We start from the raw sequence: 21,206 nt of genomic DNA, 5'->3' as shown, positions 1-21,206 counted from the left end.
CTATAAAACTGTGTTTTCAAGCTACAGTGCTTCAATCTTTAGAAGGCTGGGAACTGATGTGCCTTCAAATAATAATGATGTATACAAGAGAATGATTATGGAGTGATATTGTCCAGTATCATTTGTATTCCTTGTTAAATAGGAATCCAGTGATAGATTCCTTGTGGCACTGCTAAAAAATATTTCTGGGATGAAGGAATCTGATGCCAATGCAGAGAATGTTGTTGTGTCGTGTTATTATTCAATAAATCAATCTGATGAAAGACACCAGATCTTTTCTTCCTAAAGAATGACAGTGAGCCACAGACACACTGCCACACATTCAGGACTCTATCCCTCAATATGCTCAGCATGCAGTATGCATGAATGGAATATAGGTCATGATTTACATCAGGCTTCTTGCCCAGAGATCTTTGGCTGGACCAACAGGAACAAATCACAGGCAACAATTTAGGATGTTTTAAAATTTTCAACAAGCTGATCCCATCTTTCCTCAAGAAAACTGTAAAAGTAGGAAAGGCAAAATAGAACACTTCCCACTTTGCAAATAAAATGTATACAGTCATGCAAATGTTAACAGTTTTGGACATGTATACATGCCTGAATGAAGATTTTACTCTTGATAACTGGCCAGGGCAAGCTGAACGGCTTGAAAAACACGTCTTGGTTTCTTATCTCCTTGAGCTGATTTTTAGCCATCTTGTGTATCAAGTATTCATACCTGAATACTATTAAAAATGTAGTTCTTAAGGGCTCTTATCCTGAATTTGATTCTAAGGACTTAAAACATAAGACAGTAATGAGAGATTTATTCATCCTGACTTCCTCTTCTCCAAGGTTTGGGAATTAAATGTCCCTTTAGAGCATTTGCATCTTGATTTATTGGAGAAATAATTGGGTAAAACATTCCCTATGTAAAACCATATGCAAAACCTTATTTTATATTCCAAACTGTAAAATAATTATTATTATCACTATTATTTATATCCTACCTTTTTCCTGACCTGGAACTCAGGGCAGTTCATAACATTTAAAAAAAAAACAGTACAATGAAAAGCATATAAAAATAGTACATTAATGTTTTATGGGGAGCTAGCATTTGGTTTCTTTGGCATCCAAATGTTACAAGGCAAAGTTATACATACACAGCAATGCAATTACAAGTTTCAAAAACATCACCAATAAACCATAGTTTTCATAGCATGACAATTATACATTTTCCCTTGAATATTTTTCACATCTTGCCTATAACAACAGAAGCTGTAATGCCTTTATATTATTGCCTTGAATAAAAAAGCGAGGGGGAGTATGGAAGATTACTGATTTTTTTGTAAATAAATGAAAGCACTTTCTCCAGAGTCTAGAATTCCTACCTGACCAAAAATATAAAGAAGACCAATCGTCCCTCCAACTTGGCCTCCAAGGACAGTAGAAATCATTGAGTAGACCCCTCCACTTCCAATGCTGCACCGCTCACAAACCCCAATGCCAGACAAAACAGTTACTAAAGCAACCAAGATGACGAAGGATACCAAAAACATGCCCATTAGAATGCCGGTATTGCCCTGCAAGAGGAAGAAAAAGAAAATATTGATGCCTGAAATGGGAAAGTTGATACAGGACATGGATCTGGCAACCATACGATAGATACAAGAGAAAACAGAGATATGTCTCAAAATGCTCAAAAAGATGGCCTCTTATCAGCTGATGGTCTTTTATTAGCTTGGCTTTTCAGACAACAAAAGATAATATTTTTATGCATCTTGAGATGTACATCCTTTTTCTCTTGTGGATTTTATTGAACATTATTCCATTTTTGCTGTCATTTGTTTCATCCAAGGGTAAAGGAGATGTGGACCCTTGTTGGTAGTAGTACAGATGAACACTACAGGACAAATAAAGTTCATTGCCCCTGAATATCACTTAAAACATGGAACTGCTCTCAGAGGAAGCCAATTTCAGACAATTTTCAACTGTATGAATAACTTGGTTTTTAGATGCATTTCTCTTTCTCTTGTGCTGTGTGCCTTCAAGTCATTTCTAAGGCGACCCTATCACAGAGTTTTCTTGGCAAGATTTGTTCAGAGGTTTGCCATTGCTTTCCCCTGAGGCTGAAAGATTGTGACTTGCTCAAGGTCACCCAGTGGGTTTTATGGCCAAGCTGGGAATCAAATCCTAGGACTTTACCACACAGGGGTCCAATGCCGGCCTCAGAACGGAACGGAACAGAACGAGTGGGGGACGGATTTTACTGCACACAAAGAAGTCCCTCACTTGTTCCGTTCCCCTCTCTTCTGTGCCCATTCCGTTCCAGAGGGGATGATTTTTGAGAAATGAGACCATTTAGGCACATATAATTTGGGATCTACATTTATCTGCATTTCAAATACACACAGAACACTAGCTAATAGGCTTCTTTGTTTTACTTGCTTGTGCTACAAAAGAAGGCAATGTTTTCGTCCTTGATGAAAGCCAGAGTGTCTTGTTGGCCACTATCAAACTGTTAGAAAGTTCACATGAAGCCAGTTATAAGAAAGAAATGTAGGCATGCATTTTCTTAGTGCTGGATTTTTTAATATTTCGAACTTTTCTACAAATCACTACCACATCTGAAGGAAGACTGTGAAAGGATCAGCCATGTTTACTTTTCTCAAAAATAATCAGGGACAACAAAACTCTGAGACGAATCTAGAGAGTACTCATATCTTTCACACACATGCTAAAAATTATAACTTGTAGGATTTTGTAACAGGGACTATGCAATATAGTATCTTTCGACAGAAAAATAAAAAAGCAGACAATTTTTTGTTCCTACGTTTCCAGCGCTTTTATCATGAGTCCCATTAGAAGGGCCTTCTAGTGTTATTAGCAGGCAGATGCTAAATTTTTTTTAAGCTGACCTCCTAATTCTTTCCTGTGAGTTTTATATATTCCCCACTGTGAACAAATTCCAGCATTTTGCTTCCTTCTGCCCATCTTCAAAGCACTCTCTGTGTTGCTCTTATTCCACAGGCGTGGCGTTCCTTCCTGTGATGACTTTCAAGGAGGAGCAATTGGCTTTTGGGTTCATCTGTTAGTTACTAAGTGTTGCTCTATTTGTACACAAGAAGTTAGGGTACACTTATGCCATGAAAATCTCCACATAGCACCCACTGTCCCTGGCAAATATGAGAACTACATGGCATTTAGCTCACACAGGTACACAATGCTTTTATTTTGCTTTTTTACTTTATAAAAGTTCACAGATGCAGCGTTAGAACAATGCTTTCCTTTTAAAAAATAGCTGCTTGGGGTGGAAGTGTAAAAGAGTTGCATGCTAGCAGATGTGTGCATGCTGAGTTCTGGCTCCAATTCCCCTTGATCTGATGCAATTGTCATCTAAACCAGCAGGATATCAAACTGAAATTATTTTTCATGAAGGCAACAGCATTCTGGATACGTATCAGATATGGCGGAGGGGAGGAAGGGAATGGGATGAAATGAAGAAGCAGCAGCAGCAGCAGCTTCTTTCTAGTTTGGATGAAAAAAAAAATAAAGGCAGCTCATCACATTATCATTAAAAGTGATTTTGTGACAATGTACATGTGTGTATGTATGAAGGAGGGGGGAAATGGAGGGAGAGAGACACCACTGTGACGCAGATGGTTTGGGAAGCAATAGTGGCCACAGTGTTTCATAGGGCCATGCAACAGGGCAACTACATGACAAAACTGGAAAGGATTTCTGTGAGAGATATTACATGTATCTGAAGTTTCACAGGTAATTTTAAGCAAGAGACAACAGTATGGCATAACAGCTAGAATGTTGGTTGCTCAAATCCCTGCTTAGCTAAGAATCTAACTGAGGGGCCCATACTGACAGGCCAAAATAAAGCTGCCTCAGGTCACACTGGAGGTATGTGTTTAAATGATGCATGCGTCCTAAGAGACCAGAAGCTGTGCCAAAGCTGTGGTCCAGTCCTTAAGATTGGCATGGCTTCTGGACCCTTAGGATGCATGCATTATTTAAACAGCATACCTCCAATGTGACCTGAAGCAGCTTTATTTTGACCTGTCTGTATGGGCCCTGAGTGGTTCTGGACTAATCCCGGCCTCTCACTCCAAACTAATTTGCTAGGGCTGTTGGAGGATAAAACACTGCCCTGATCTCCTGTCTGGAGGAGGGCAGGATGGAAGTTTAATACGGTAACAGAAGATGCAATAAAAACATTCTGGTGAATTAATTCAGAGGTAAAAAGAAAGGACTGCACCAGCATTTAGTGGCAGTGGAGTCACTAGAGTTGATGTCACCCAGTGCAGTAACTCATGGTGTCACCCCCCCCCCCGCCCCCATCAACCTCTTCCCATTTCACACCATACAAAATCCTTAGTAATGCTTTTTTGCACTAATGTTACTCGTAAATCGTAATTCCCAAATATCACTGAAAGTAATGCTAATAGTTGTGACTTAAACAACTAGCACAATTGAAATTATACCTTCAAATTATGACATCATACGCACAATCCACATGTATTTACATATACATAATGAAGATTTGGTTAAAATATGATGTTTTTAAAGAAAAATTTAAAATAATATTTTAAAAAAACATTCAAAAATTTAAAATTTAAAATTTTAATTTTAAAGAATTCTGGGGCCTCTCCTTTCCCCTCCCAACTAGCTTCACTCCACTCCCATAATCTCTTACAGCATTTTAAAGGGAAGCAGATGAATGCCACAGCCCATTTCTGCAAAAAGATAGGTGTTTGAGCAGCAGTGGTGTCAGCCCCCCCTTAGGGTGTCACCTGGTGTGGTTCGCACCTCCCACACCCCCTTAATGACACCACTGTGTAGTGGGTTTGAGTATTGGACTATGATTCTGGAGAGCAGGGTATGAATCCCTACTCAGACATGGAAACATGTCAGGCAAGTCACACCCTCTCAGCCTCATAGGAGGGCAAGGACAAATTCCCTTCAAACAAATCTTCCCAAGAAAACCCTGTGACAGAGTCTTAGGGGTGCCATTAGTTAGAATTAATTTGAAGACACAACAATAAGTGGAAAAGGCAAATACTATTGTGAGATGTTATACAGTGGTCAATTTTCTTTGCTAAGCTTCAATGGATGCCTGCAGGTACTGACTAAAAAACATACCTGAATTACACAAAAGATAGCAAACATTCAGTTCTTCCTTGAGGCACTAAACTGTGCCATTGTGGCATTGAACATATACTTATTCTTGGCTCGTGCAGTACCTCCTTAATGGCACCCAGTGGAGAATGGCTTGTTAGTTCAAGATTCCTTCCATCCAGAGACAAGAAAGCCCATTGCAACTTGCTTGCAGTGGTAATTTAATTGTATTTTAATAACTCTTTAGATGCTTTCATTTATGATTTTGTAAATGTTTTAACTGTGTTTCAACTTTTGTATGCCAATATTCCCAATATTGAGGTAAAAGTGCAGTATAAATGACTGATGGTGACACACTAGTCAGTTATTGTGGAAATAGACAGCTGGGGCTTTAGTGTACACTGCTGTTCACGTAAGTGCAGTTTTTGGATAAGTATTAGGAGGTTTACAATTATCACCACCACTTGGCACAATTGTTCAGTTTAGCCTTCCTTCGCCTGGTACCTTCCACTGGCTATGCTGGTAGAGGATTCTAGGCCCAGCAGTTCAAACAATTACCTGAGCTGTGACCAAAGCTTCTGAGTGCTCAAGTAATGGCACACAGAAGGTGTGTTGTGTAGCCCCCAGTCATCCTGTCCCAAAATCTCTCAGCTAATGGAAGTGGGGAAGCAGTGTGGCCAAGCAGAGAGAAAGGGTGGAGAGAAAAGGCATCAGTATTCCCTACTTTTAGCAAACTCCACAGTAGCTGTTCAGCTCCCCCCAAGTGTGTGTGTCTGTATGCACCGAGTACCCCTCTAACTAATTCTAGCTTCAGCCTCTTATGTTATACACCTCTAACCTAGGTGTTTATACACCCGGCTGTGCATCTGACTTTTCTTTTTTTCTATGCACAATTTTAACTCGTCTTAATTCTCTATCATTTTTTAAAAAACCAACACTTTAGCAAAATTTTTGAACTCAAAATCAACTTTCTAAATGTAGCCTTCAAACCGTACGCTTGAATCCTTATTCTGAAATTTTTACTCAGTGAAATTTTACTAGAAGATTCCTGCTAAAGGATCTGAACTATTTTTGTGCTTTCTGAAGAAGATAGTCACATTCTTATAGCCTTCACAGTTTTGCATATAAGTCATATACAATTTTAACTTTGATCAGCATTGGGAAATTTGGTCTGAGAGACAGGGAAAGAGTAGCTTTTATTTGGGCAGTAGGAGAGTGCTGGTAACCATCACCTGAGATTATTATACCATGGTATTTAAGTAGTACTTGGAGGAATGTAGGGGAGGACATGTAACTATGGCAACATGTTTCACCCGAACAGTTATATTCAATCAGCTACTCTGTAAATAACTCAAACTATTATTTTATTTTATTTTACCCTTTGTAAAGCAGCAAAAAGAACAAGAAAAAGTTAACAAAGCCACAGAAACCCACGTTTATTTTAAGCAAATTGATTCTGGGCTTCTCTTTGCTGAGAAAAAGAACATTTATAATCTCAACTACAAATCACTGTAGTGGAATTAAGAGGGTTTGGAAACTGCTGCCCTAAGATGCTTACTTGAGAGTAAGTTAGGATATTTCAGTAGGAACTATCTCAAGGTAAACCTGGCAGGATGTAGAATCTAAAATATGGATGGCTACAGTATAGTCCCCAGGATCACAAAACCCAAAATGCCACCCTTCCCCATTTTTGTGTGGGCAAATTACCTTTTCGACTGCTGATGCCTGCAGAAACAGCAATTTAGTAATAAAACTGGGCATTGCCTTAACTTTTTTCATGACTTCTGCACGTGTTTAGGGTCAGTGTGGCTCATGGTGATGCTGGGGGTGGAAATTTGGGCCCTAAATCTTCCAAAGTTCTTTACCACAGTTTAAGATGTGTTCATTGACTGACATGCTAGACACCCTTCCCCTGTAGCATGTGATAAACAATCATCATAAGTTACAGGGTGCGATTTCATAGGTTAACATGCTGTCTGAATTTAAAACAGTATTAAAGACCTATGGTATCTCTTCCAGTGCACCTATCCAGTCGATTTTAAACTATGAATTTTAAATTGGTATATTTTGAACGTTATGTTGTATTATTTTAATATGTCCTACGTTTATGTTTAAATTGTTTTATGTGTTTTAATCTACAGTATGATGTACCCTACCTCAAGCCATAGGGAGAAGTGCTGTAAGAAATAAAATTGACTACAGTATTTGTTATTGCTGTTATTATTATTGTCACCAATGCAGGCCAGCACTGGGCACAGGTATGACTGGGGTGATTCCAAGTTAAGCTTTTATTGTTCAGTGCCATTCTACTTCCCATTGAATTTTACTTTGCGGTGAATGGTGTGAGGGCTTACCTGCCATCTTCTTCTATTTGTGCCCTTTCCTGTGTTTTCCCATTACTTCTTCACTCTTTTTTCTTACTACATCAACAACAAAAGATCCATGAGACAGGGGAAGACAGAAAAACTGCAGCATGCCTTTTAATTGGGAGCTCAAGCAGCCATCCATCTGGAAGTGCCCTTAGGCAGGCCTTCTGGATTCATTTTCACCATCAAAACAATCTGCCATGTCAGTGTGAAATAATGTACTGAAAAGTTGGCAGTAACCAGATTGACAACCCAGCAGAATAGATCTGTATCGCTTGTAAGGCATTAAATACTACTGCTGCTGTTGCAGTTACATTGCTGGAATTCAGTCCCTGCCTTCTACCAACTAACCACTTTGCACTGTGAGATGTAAGGGCCACAAAGGCATCTGAGCAAACTGTCTTCTTGCCATACAAGGCTACCCATTTCGTCACTCCAAAAGATCAGTGCACGGCAACTGATACCACAGCATATAACCCAAGCAGACTTTAAGAGCCCTAAAAGCTGCATGTAACACAAACAGTGCTAAGCCTAAATACCCTAAAGCGACCAGATCCCATCTGAGCTTGGAGCTAAGCAGGGTAAGCCCTGGTTAGTACTTGGATGGAAAACTACCAACAAATACCAGATGTTGTAGGCTATATTTCAGAGAAAGAAAATGGCAAAATCACCTCCAAGTAATTAATGCCTAAGAAAACCCTATGAAATGAATAGTGTTAACATTAGTAGACATGTGACTTGAAAGCATGTTTAAAATGTTTAATCCACATTTTAAAGAAGCAATCAAACTTTTTAACACCATCCCTATAGGTCAAACTAAAATCGTGAGTAGATACACTGTCCCACTGACATGGGAGCCATTAGCTGCTAGTCACTACCTGCTACTACCTTCAGGGTAAAATGTAGTGCAAAATGTTAATGGATAAACACCTTGGTTTTAATTATTAACTCCGACTGCAGTCTGAATGAGGTTGTGGATCAACAGCAATGGAACTAGTTATTTAATTCCTTATACTTACAACCAGCCACCCAGTCCTTAGAAAGAGAACTACTCCAAAGATATTGATCATACAAGAGGTAAAGACTCCATCCCATGTTCCAAAGAGCACAGGTTCCCAAACAAACAGCTGTATCTTCCACCAAGGTCTGTTGTGCAGCTGAGAACCCTGAAAGAAAGCCAACATTTTAAGAGTCTTTTCCTTTTAAATTTTGCAGACAAAGCTGATTCAAAACTTTTTGCTGAGAGAGAACAGCAAATGGTACACATGCCCCCTACACTCATCCAAGTCAACATGTGTAGTAACCAAAGCCAGTGAACTTACTTTGGCCCCCAAGACAGAAAATTCCATTTTGACATAGCGGATGCTTAGCGTCCGCACGTCTCAGCACCATTATGATGCCGCAAGTGCGCCAATGGTGCTTTGCGTCGTCATAATGGTGCGCGGTTTGGCCGCTGAGGCTTCCTCGCACAACAAATGAGGGCGGCGGGAGACCGCCCTTTTTGGGCGGTCTGTAAAGCGCCTTTGTCAGCCTCTTAGGCTTCTGCTGAGTATGTTCTACTCAGCAAAGCTGAATTTACTTGAATATTTCTGTACCTGGGTGCAACACCAACAAGTCAAATTTCCAGAAATGTCACTCTTTTTTTTTCACTCGTTGAGAAACGAATGGGAGTTTTTTAAATCATAAATTTGAAATTCACATCTTTGTAGATAACTAAAGAATCCAAAACAATTTCCCTATGTAAAGTGGCCTTGCAAATAGGGTTGCGATAATTCTCTACTAAAAATCGGGACGAAATGTAGGACAAATATAGGACAATTGTAGTATAAAATTTAACCCAAAATGTAGGACATTTAAGAAAAATGGAGGACCTTAAATGTCCTACGTTTTGGGCTAAATTTTATCCTACAATTGTCTTATATTTTGGTCTAAATTTTGTCCTACATTTTGTTCTGGTTTTTAGTAGAGAATTATGGCAACCCTACCAAACTATTTGTGAACAGTAAGAAAAAATACAAGCCCTCTGTGGATGTTTCCAGAAAGTGAGCTCCTGATATTGTGGGTCAAAACCCATTACATCCTGTCCTAACTTTTTCTTTTTAATAAAAAAAAGTAGAAATGGTGGAGAAACATCAAAGGGTTACAGAGAGCAATAAAATTCAGTAAACAAGGCAGAGTAATTCACAATTTATATATATATATATTTTCACACACACACACACACAGCTTGAAGCATGCTGTATTGAATTGCTCCCTCCACCCCTTGCAAACTTTTTAGCAGCCAGAACTCAGTTGAAAAAAAGAGGGTCTCTTAAGCATACCTGTTGTGCTTCTTCATGAAACAGTTCTTGCACCTGTCCCTCACTCCTTACACTGGTACTATCCCTCAGCAAGAATGGTCTACTTTTCACATTAAAGCTGTAGCTGGAGGATGCTGCCATAATAGAAGCTCAGTGAGCATCAAGCTAAAGATCAGCTATCACACTTATGTGAGTTCCTGTAGGGCCGAGGTAAGCACGCCAGAGGTTTCATTGCTTTCCTTCACCTGGTGATGGGAAAAGCCAGAACAAGTGGTCACATTCACAGACTGTAGGCATAACAATTGTAAAAACAGTGGGAGTGGTGGGTAACAGAATAAAAACATAAAAATATAACAACATTTGCATATGATAACAAAAGAGATCTTAATGTATCTGGATGCTAGACCTGGGGCCCTTTCACACTACAGGAGACTGGAAGCAGGTAAGTGCTGTCCCCCTCATCAAAAGGAAGGTGGGGAGAGAGGAGAATCTACCAACTCCAACCTGACATCAACGCCAGGGAAAGTTCTAAAATAAATCATTAAACCGACTGATCATTCAGAAAATAACAGCTGGAATTCTGTATCCTTTTTTACAAACTTTTTTTAGTTAAGTATAATAGACCTGATGGAAACATCATCACTATCATCTTTATCATTATTATTCTGCTTTGGTCAGGCCCCACCTGGAATATTGTATCCAGTTCTGGGCACCACAATTCAAAAAGGATGTTAAGAAGCTGGAGTGTGTTCAGAGGAGGGAGACCAAAATGGTGAAGGGCTGGAAACTATGTCCTATGAGGAGAGACATAGGGAACTGGGTATGTTTAGCTTGGAGAAGAGATGATTAAGAGGTGATGTGATAACCTTGTTTAAATATTTGAAGGGGTGTTATAGGGAGGATGGAGCAACTTTGTTTTCTGCAGCTCTAGAGAATAGCACCCAAAGCAACTGATTCAAGCTACAGTAAAAGAGATTCCACCTCAACATTAGGAAGAACTTCCTGACAGCAAGAACTGTTCAAGAGTAGACTATGAAGTTTATTGCACCAGGGATAAAACGTTCCCTGATGCGTTCTAACAGGCACAAGCGGAGCCGCGCACGGAGCGTGATGGAAACCCAATGGGGCCCAGAACGCGACTTTACCGCACAGGGAACACCGCTGCCACCGCCGAGCATTCCCATTGGGTTCCCATCGGGTTCCAGGGGGCGCCATTTCTGGGAACTGTTTCAAAGCGTTGCCTGGGAGAGTGGTGGAACTGCCTCCTTTGGAGGTTTTTAAATAGAGGCTGGATGGTCATCTGTTGAGGTGCTATGATTGTGTGTTTCATCATAGCAGGCAGTTGGACTGGATGGCCCTTGGGGTCTCTTCTAACTCTATGATTCTATGAACTAGCATACTGGGGTGTACCACTTTTGAACTTGGGGGGTTCTATCTAGCTATGGTTTTACTTGTTTATAAATAAATCATAACTAATATCCATTGACCTTGCTATGTCTCATTCACCCTGGCATGGTATTGCAAGAGGTAAGGTGCTTATATCTGTGAACTACTGAGCTTTGGGTGCCCCTCCCTCTACTGCTGTGAGAAGTGGGCTTGTTAGTACAGCTGTTCTGTTACTCCTCTTGATTGCTCCTGGAAGGGAAAGGGTTGCCTTTGTCTAAAAGGATCAGAGAGAATGTATAAAAGGCCCAGCTTCTCCCCAGAGCAGGGAATGTGCATGTGCTTGGGGCATATGTGAACTTTAGGATGATCTCACTGGGATATGGCAGTACCATCACATTAGATGGGGTTGGGGGACCAAGTTTTCACTTCTTTTTTCTGTGAAACACCAGTTGCATCTGTTGTTCACAAAAAAATCTTATTTTACCAGAGAATAATGGATCATGGTAATCTTAGCTATGTATAAACTTCTCAGGGAAACTTATATTAGATCATGTTGTATTCTGGAATGGGAGACCTTATTGAAGCCTTGTCGAAATCTCCTGTTCTACAAATCTTGTAACTCTGTTTTTTAATAAAAGGAGTTCTGATCAATCTGGCATGACTTGGTTTTTTAAAAAAACATGCTGACTCTGAGGTCCAAAAACACACTGCAGAAATAATCCAGTTTGAGACTGCTTTACTGCTCTGGCTCAGTGCTAGGGAATTCTGGGAACTGTAGTTTTGTGAGATATTTAGCCTCCTGTTAGAGCTCTGGGGCCAAAATAAACGACAGTTCCCAGCATTCCCTGGCGCTGAGCCGAGGCAGTTAAAGCGATCTCACACTGGATTATTTCTGCAGTGTGTTTTGTAAGTTAAGTATAGTTAGGCTGAAAACAGATGGCGCTAAAGGGCCAGCATCATGCCACTCCTTTGTGCGCTGGATTAGGGCCACAGCAACTGAATGCCACGGCCCCAATCCAGTATTTTCCCAGCACAAAAAGAAATGGCAGATTTCTGCTCCTTTTTGTGCTGGAAAAAAGGTGCCCCTTCCAGATTGGAAGCTTTGGAATTGGAAAAAATTGCCACTGGAGGCAATGGGAAGCTGTTGTGAGGGAAAAGTCAATTTGATAAAATCAGCCTAACTTCCAAATTTGGCTCAAATTCGAAAGAGGCGAGTCAGGCACTGGAGGCGGTGCGATGAAGTCCTACGTCGCTCCTCAGAAGGCATGGTTTCCAGATCCTTCACCATTTTGAATTGTGGTTCCCAGAACTGGACATGGTATTGCAGGTGAGGCCTGACTAAAGTAGAGTAGAGTGGTACTATTACTTCCCTTGATCTAGACACTATACGTACTTCTATTTAAGCAGCCTAGAAGCACATTGGATTTTTTAGCTGCCGCATCACACTGTTGACTCATGTTCAACTTGTGGTCTACTAGGACTCCTAGATCCCTTTCACATGTAGTCTTGTTAAGCCAAATGTCCCACATCTTTATCTATGCATTTCATTTTTTCTGCCTAAGTGCAGTACCTTACATTTCTCCCTTTTGAAATTCTTTTTGTTAGTTTTGGCCCAGCTTTCTGTTGTGAGGGCAGGAGAACAAAAGCAGAGAATGGCTGTTTCCTAAAGGCATCTGGTCTGCCACTGTAGGAAATTGAATATTGGATGAAATCAGAGATTTCCAATTGTGTATGTATACTACAACTCCCATGGGTCCCATCGCCATGCCAACAGAGGGGAATAGCAATCCAACAACATCTGGGGATACAAGGCTGAGAACCACTCACCCTTTGGTCTGTGATAGTAGGCCTTTGTTCTCCTTTCTAAAAGATAAACCGCTCACTAATAATTTTTTCTACTACCATATGCTGCAATTCTATATGTACCTTTCATGATATAAAGGGGAAGGTAATGTGTGTGTGGTCCTTTAAATCGCCGGTCGACTTATGGCAACCCCAAGAATTTCATAAGGTTTCCTTAGGCAAGAAATACTCAGAAGTGGTTTTGCCACTTCCTTCCTCTGAAACATAGCCTACAGCACCTGTTGTTTGTTACATGTCTCCCATCCAAATATTGATCAGGGAGGATCTGATGCCTCTAGGGTATTTGAATGGCGGTACTGGAGTCTTAATTTCACACAGATTATGTGTGAAACATTGCAAACTTTACCAGCTTTAGCATATAGATATACAGTGACACTAATAATGTCTATCCCAGAACTGCCAATGCTATTATATTCCTTCAGCAGTACCAAAGTGCCTGCTTTTGCCCCTTAGGATATAATTATCAATAAACACATACTAAGGAAGGAAACTCTGAGCCAAAACCACCACTTTCAGCAGATGGCTGATTTCTAAAAACAAAAAGGTTAATATATTTCTAACCATATATGTGTGTGGCCTCACTCATTTCCGATGGAGCACTCTTTCCTATTAGGTGAGAGTTACTTATTAGCTGTATTATGTAATTTGATATGGTATCTCATACAACTTAATTTAAATAAAACCATAGCCCACACCACAGTTGATTCCTTTAAAACACTTTCCTCATGGCACACAAGGGAAAATAAATGAAAGATAAGTGAAACTGCATTAAAGCAAATAAAGCCCAAGGAGGAAGCAGTTAGATTTAACATAAACACAGTAATTTTACTGGGATAGTATAATTTCTCAGGTAGCTGCTGTTCTCAAGGAAAGCAAGAGGATGGATAAGAATTGAGATTATGACATTAAGAAAAATCTTTCACAGAATCATGTCAGCTTTTTGTTCAGTGTCAAGTAGATTGTTTGTGAGCAAAACTACTGTAAGCCACTTCAAATGTTTTATGGACAGGTGGGATATGCCTGTTGAGCAATATTATATATAAGTTATGAAGGTGCTTCAGGTCATATGAACAAAACCATCTCCTACACCTATAGGCTACAGTTCCACATCCCATGTCTGTGAGGGACTGAAGGGAGTTGAAAAAAGCAAGGGCCAAAATCATGTATGTCATTTCATGCAACATAAATTTGTGTGCAGTGAAATAAGTAGCAGAGCCACTAACAAACCCGGTTGTGAAGGTGCGTAGACTGTTAAGATGCATAAACAATGCAGATCTGGCATGCCCAATGTCCACTGGGGCACACACCCCTTGTCAGGTTCCCATTGTGTATTAATCTCTTTGCAAGCTCTGAATCCCTCAGATTTCCTGCCCTGATGTATAGCAATATGCTTTGCTTGCTTATAGTATTTTAATGCTGAATTAATTAAGTACTGGATGACAGGATTATTATTATTAACCTTTATTTATAAAGCGCTGTAAATTTACACAGCGCTGTACATACAATCTTTTTAATTGGACGGTTGTGTTGTCAAAAATTATTGGTGGTGTTAGCTGTCTACATTCCTTGGGATGGTTGACAAGCAGATGTGTGGGGAACAAGCAGGTGTGTGCTCTGATTTAGGTCCTTCACATTCACCATTCCCCCACCACCTTCTGAACATTTCAAAATGCAACTAGTATGTACGCAATTTACTGGAGAGGAACATGTCAGCATGTAACTCAGTGCTTGAATTGGCTTGAGAAGAGCCAATGCTCTTTTGCTTCTTGTATCTTTTGATTCTTGTATTTAGGGCTCTGCACAATAATCTCCCCCAGTATAGCATTTCAGTTAGTATGTGTCAGAATCCACCTTCAGTCAAGCCTTCAGGGTGTATTCTGTCAGATAGATAGATAGATAGAGAGAGAGAGAGAGAGAGAGAGAGAGATATGGATAGATAGATAGATAGATAGATAGATAGATATTCAGGGTGTATGCGGCCAGATAGATAGATAGATAGATAGCATTCAGGGTGTATGCTGCCAGATAGATAGATAGATAGATAGATAGATAGATAGATAGCGATAGATAGGGAAACAGACAGACAGATAGACAGACAGGCAGACAGACAGATAGAGGGATGGATAGATGGATACAGATAGATTGATAGATAAATAGTAACGTGAAGAATAAGGGGGGATGCCGCCAGGGGGACTAAGCCGGATGGTCACGTAGAGCATGCTCACATAGGGCCTGGCAGTCGGGCAGTTTATGAGGGGTTGTTGAGAATCTGAAACCCAACCTGTATACAGCTTTAGATCTCTACTTGGTAGAAGAGACAAGAACCAAATGCTCAAACCCCCCCCCTCCTTCCTTCCTACAGATCAAAGGGAGGAATTCTACATCAAAGGCAGGAGAATAGGGTATCGACTCAAAGGGGGGGGTTTGGGGGGATTTTAAAGTTCTGACTCTATTGGGGACTCTCAGTTTCGACAAAGACGTGGCTAGAATACTTAATCCCAAGTCCTCCAATAAACTTTGCTGTATTATCTGAAGGTTGTTGTGGATTTTTGGTCAGAGTATTTCCGAAGTCTCACAGTATGGTATGCAAAATCTAAGAATTTAAGATCTACAAGAAAAAGATAATTGTCTGTTTCACTTGGTAAAGGCTGAGGCGAGTCTTTCAAGATCTGCCTTTGCATCTGTGGAATGGTCTTCCTTTGGACCATTTGACTGAAGAAGGATCTCAGCCATTTTATTTAAGGCTTGAACACCTTCCTGTTTAATTCACTGGATTAAGCTGTTGTGCCTAAGGTTGCTGACATGGGTAGTGATTGGTGGGATGGTGGGGATTTTATGTATATTTACAGTGTTATGTTTTATTGTCTTTGTCCTTGACTGTATGTTTGATGTTCTGCCCTTTGGTGTAAAGGATATTATTAAAAAATGTTGTTGTTGTAACCACCTTTAAGACTGATTTATAGCATGAGCTTCCTTGGATTTCAATCCACTTTATGGGTAATTAACTTGTTTAAAATAACTAGTTGTTTATAACTGTTCTTCCAAAGTGCTGTCCAGTTGATTTTACCTAGTCATATCCTGCTGCTGAGCAAGAAGGCTGCGTACAAGACTAGTGGCTGCTGATGGCCTTATTCTCCATTCCATGTAGTTATATGTTTTGGTTCAAAGCATTGCAGGCATTTTCAGAACCTGAGAAATGACTTTTAAGATGAATATAAGGATATGCTGAAGCCATCCATAATGGAGCATGATGTTCTATAATCTGGTTATGGCTTGCTTCAGGTTGTCATTATACTGATTCTTCTTAAAAGTAACTTACTTAGCTTTGTATGAAAGCTGGCTGAAAAGGCTCCCTTCTACCCAGCTCACATGGACAATGGTTAGTGACATCGTTATATTGTTCCTTTATCATCCCAAAGTGTAGTGGAATCGTCTTAACAGACAGATGATTCCAAAAGATTTTCACATGAGGCTGTTAGCGCAGGGGTTAAATGCCTGTACTGCAGCCACTCACTCACAAACCATAAGGTTGTGAGTTCAATACTAGCAAAAGGGCTGAAGCTCAACTCAGGCCTGCATCCTTCTGAGGTCGCTAAAATGAGTATCCAGATTGTTGGGGGCAATTAGCTTACAATTTGTAAACCGCTTAGGGAGTGCTTAAGTGCAAGGATAAGTGGTATAGAAATGTACTAGCTGCTATTGCTGCTGCTGCTACTGCTGCTAGAAAGCTCTTGTAGCACCAAGAAGGAAGTTGGCAGTGTGAGCTTTCCTAGACTTCAGTCTACTTCCTCCAAATGCATTTAGTGGAGTGCAAATGCATCTGAGGAAGTAGACTGAAGTCTAGGAAAGCTCATGCTGCCAACTTCCTTCTTTCAGTGAGCCTCCAAGGTGCTACAAGCTCTCTCTACTGACTGATTCTACAGGCGAACACAGCTGTATCTTTGAGCTCAGTGAGTGGACCCTCCTGAGAACCATCTGGACAGTGCTTCTTGGCCTGTCCCAAAATGAGACCACGCTATCCTAAGTGGAGTGGGACCGTGCCTCTACCACTGCCACCAGATGAGGGCAGGGTGACCAGGTGTCCTCCTTTCCCAGGACCATTGCCACTTTCTGTCCAGGAGGGATTCCAAAGCGTCCTCCGTTTGGAGCAGGACTCAGAAGCATGGGTTCTCTCTCTCTGAGTGTTTTAGCTACCATTTGCTCCTGTCCTCCATTCTGTAGTGCCTTGTCCTCCTTGGGGCTGATTTAGGCCTGCCGTGGAGCCTGACCAGAGAAGGTCATTTCCTGGATCCAGGAGCCACCCCTTGCCCCAGTTTCCCCAGTCCAGCCCAGTAGCCCTGGCCACCAGCCCCAGAGAGGCAGAGAGAGGAGCCCAGCAGTGGAGCCTGAAAGGCAGCTGGGGAGTGAGCCCCTCTTCCCCCTCTCTTTCCCTGGCTGTCTGGGGAGGGAGCCCCAAAGACTCCTAGGAAGGGGACCCACCCCTGCTTCTCAGTCAGGCTCCAGAGCTTTCAGGACAAAGGAGGAGGGAAACGAAAAAGACTCCTAGGAATCTCCATTCCTATCTTCTCAATCCTGGTTAAGAAAAGGGAGGACTTTCCATTGAAATGGAGGACATGGCCCAACAAAAGCTTTTTAAAAAGACTCACAGGACTGTAAAACTCAGCTTCTCAGTCCTGCTCAAAATGGAGGACATTCCAGAAAAAGTGGAGGACCAATACAACCCAAACAAAACCAAGCCAAGAAAAACACTACGCCTGGAAATCCTTCTCAGCGATGCCCCAAAAGGAGGAATGAAGGACAGGGCACAACAAAGGCCCCAAAACAGCCCCAGGAGTGTCAACTCATGTTTTTAAAAATCGTCCTCAAAATGGAGGGCACTCCAGAAAAATGTGGAGGACGTGACCAAACGAATGCTGAAAGCACTCCTAGGAATGTTAAAGGCATGCTTTTGGCTTGGGCTCAGAATGGAGGAGCTTTGGGAATCCCTCCTGGAGTGGAGGAGGGGGAAATGTAGGACGTGTCCTGGAAAAGGAGGACCCCCGCCCTGCCAGCCCAGGGGCCTCCCGTGTGCTCACCTTGTTGTTGGTTGTCCTGTTCCTAGGAGAGCAGGAGGGAAGCCTTGGAGGGCAGCTGGAGTGGAGACTAGCCCCAGCTCACCTGGGAGGCCTCAAGCTGGGGCTGGGCAGGGGCTGGCTCCGGCTCAGGTGCCACGTGGGCATGGGCATCCCTTGGGGAGGAAAGAGGGTGGCACTGGCACTAGTAGTGGCCCTGCTTCCTCTGGCTGGACAAGGAGGGAGGGAGGGAGGCGGCCCTCCTCACTCAGGAGGCTTGCTCTCCTCCTGCTGCTGCAGCCAGGACCCTGCCTCCTCCTCCTCCTCCTCCTCAGGGAAAGGCAGGCTGCTGGCCCCAGGAGAAGGCACCCAAAAGAAAGCAATGGGGAAGGCATTGGAGGAAGGAAAGCTAAAAAAACTCCTCCGAGAAAGAGACAGTCTTCTTGGCCATGCTCAAAAGGGAGGACGTTTAGGGAATTCTTCCTGGACTGAATGCAAAAGCTAAAAACACTCATAGGAATTGATGCTACCTAGTTATGCTCAAAACGGAAAGCATTCATGAAAAATGGAGGACACGACCAAATAAAAGCTCAAAAACACTCATAGAAATACAAATTCATGCTTCTTGGTCAAAAGGGAGAATGTTTTGGAATTCCTCCTGGACAGAAAACAAAAGCTAACGAAACACTCACAGAAATAGGAATCCATGCTTCTTGGCCATGCTCAAAAGGGAGGACATTTAGGGAATTCCTCCTGGACAGAATATAAAAGCAAGCAAAACACTCACAGAAATATAAATCCATGCATCTTTGTGTCCTGCTCAAAAGGGAGAGCCTTCATGAAAAATAGAGGACATGACCAACTAAAAGCTCTAAACTCTCCAATACATACGATTTTGTACTTCTCAGTCATGCTCATGTATTTGCACACAAAATTGATGGCATTGTTATATACTGGAGGATGTTCTGGAATTCCTCCCAGACAGCAAATAAAAGCTAACAAAACACATAGAAATAGACATTCATGCTTCTTGGCCTTGCTCAAAAGGGAGGCCGTTCTTTAATTCCTCCCAGACAGAAAAATAGAAATATGAATTGATGCCTCTTTCTGTCCTGCTCAAAATGGAGAGCCTTAATGAAAAATGGAAGATATGACCAAATAAAAGCTCAAAATCACCCATGTAAAAATACATTTAGGCTTCTGAGTCAGGCTCTGAATGGAAGGCTTTTTTGGAATTCCTCCTGGACAGAAAATAAAAGCTAAAAATCACTCATATAAATATGATTTTATACTTCTTAGTCATGCTCAAAATGCTAAAAACTACTCATATAAAAATAAATTCATGCTTCTTTGTCATGCTCACAATGGAGGATGTTCTGGGATTCCTCCTGGATAGAAAATAAAAGCTCAAAACACTCATAGAAATATGAATTCATGCTTCATGGATTTATATGAGTGTTTTTAGCGTCTGGTTTTGCAATCCCCTCTATTTTTCTTGAATGTCCTACATTTTGTGGTGTCTTGTTCTCCTGTACACAGCTGAACTATGCTGAATAAACATGAGCCAATGCAGCAAAGCCAGATTAAGCACCAGGAAGTTATCAAGAGTAAACCAGAGTTGAAATACAAATCCAACAGGATTCCAGAAAGTACTTTTAAAAAATATGCTAGTTATTGCTATGACACTGTGCACTAGACCACACAGAAAATACCAGATTAATGAAGTGACCACTTCTTAATATAACTATACTTACCTCAGCCTTCCAAAGTACTAGTATTTGCTTAGCTAATAGTCAAAGTCAAATCCTCTTTTGTCCAAGAGAGTACAAGGACTGGGAAGAAATTTCTCTCTCTCCAAAATGATGATGTTTCACTAGTGACTCCGTGCCAAGCTAAACAAGGAATTATACTTCCATTCCTAATATTTGAAGCATAATCACTAGATTTTTTTTATTCCCATTTTTAAAAAGTGACTTAATGCATTTGTATACCACGCTTACTTCACATAGACTATCTGAATACTTTGCAGGGAACATCTAAATAATCCTATCTTCTACAATATTACGGAAGGTTTCAAGGGTTTCTAACTTTTATAAATTAATGTTGTTTAATGCTTTTTTCTCCAGACGTTATGCAATTACTCCCATCATTCTTCCTCAATAACCAGGAACTAGAGGAACTAGAAATCCAACAGCATTTGGAGAACCAGTTTTCTGCAGATGTGGTTTAAAGAGTAACCTGGGGATAGTGAAAGAACTGACAAAAGTAATTTGACAATCTTAGATATTCTCTCTGCATGCCCTTCCATTTGTGATGATAACTAATTTGTTTGCTCTATTCAGGTGTTCATTTGTTTGGCAAGCTTAAAGTAGGAGCTGGGGGAAATGATCCAATCTGAGCCAAAGAAGCAGTAGCCATATTTGATGGTTAACAGCGCTCCAAACAACCAGAAAAATTGACAAGGCAGACTGAGCTGTCCCCAAGGTCAATGAGCAACACATAGGAAACACAATGAGAAACACAATGCATGCAACCATTGAACATTGTTTCTCCAGGAATCTAACAGTATAAGAAATATACAGAGTAAACCATCCCTGAAAACTGAAAACCTACCGTGCGGAAAATGGAATACAGTGAAGCAAGAGAAAGTATGGTTTATACTGGGAACGGGCTTATAGCAAGGGGGTTCAGAGATAGCACCCTTAGTGAAGAACCCCATCCCAGCTTTTCTTAGTCTTTGTGCGTTGTGCCCACTGCAAAGGCTTTAGTAGGTGGGGAAAGGCCCCTTGCGAGGCAAAATAACAGGGAAGGCTGGCACAGCTGACATAGTGCTTGATCAGCATAGTTGGTACAACAGAATTCTTTGTTGTTGCATGCCATCAATTTGTTTCCGACTTATGGAGGCCTTAAACTAGACTTATCATGGGGTTTTCTTGGAAAAATCTTTTCAGGGATTTGCCATTGCCTTTGTCCCTGAGGCTCAGAGCATGTGAAATACATCCCCAGATAAGGAATTATCACAGGCCTTAGATCAGCAACCTGGATTAGGGGGCACTTAAACGGTGCCAGAAAACAGTACAGTAAAAAATAAAAGAAGAGAGATCTCTACAAACTAAAAGCAGATGTGGCAT

General features: G+C 41.2%; 1 protein-coding gene across 3 annotated transcripts in view; it reads right to left on the bottom strand.

The window, feature by feature from the left end:
- LOC149313949 (solute carrier family 12 member 8-like) overlaps nt 1-18,168 on the bottom strand; it is a 101,630-nt gene extending 83,462 nt beyond the window's left edge. For all 3 annotated transcript variants that reach the window (XR_016280882.1, XM_089520217.1, XM_089520218.1), the window contains exons 1-4: nt 18,100-18,168; nt 9,797-10,020; nt 8,495-8,641; nt 1,374-1,565 (exon numbers count right to left, since the gene is read on the bottom strand). Coding sequence is in view for 2 of the 3 variants with exons in the window: in XM_089520217.1 (XP_089376343.1) it covers nt 1,374-1,565; nt 8,495-8,641; nt 9,797-9,916 (459 nt within the window). In the remaining variant the exon portion in view is untranslated. The remainder of the gene's footprint in view (nt 1-1,373; nt 1,566-8,494; nt 8,642-9,796; nt 10,021-18,099) is intronic.
- Nucleotides 18,169-21,206: the final 3,038 nt, after the last annotated feature.

The sequence above is a fragment of the Sceloporus occidentalis genome, unplaced genomic scaffold, assembly GCF_023333645.1.
Source record: "Sceloporus occidentalis isolate IW3139 unplaced genomic scaffold, rSceOcc1.0.p SCAF_4, whole genome shotgun sequence".
Lineage (NCBI taxonomy): Eukaryota > Metazoa > Chordata > Lepidosauria > Squamata > Phrynosomatidae > Sceloporus > Sceloporus occidentalis.
Note: the sequence above shows the minus strand (reverse complement) of the source record. Positions and strands in the feature narration are given on the sequence as shown.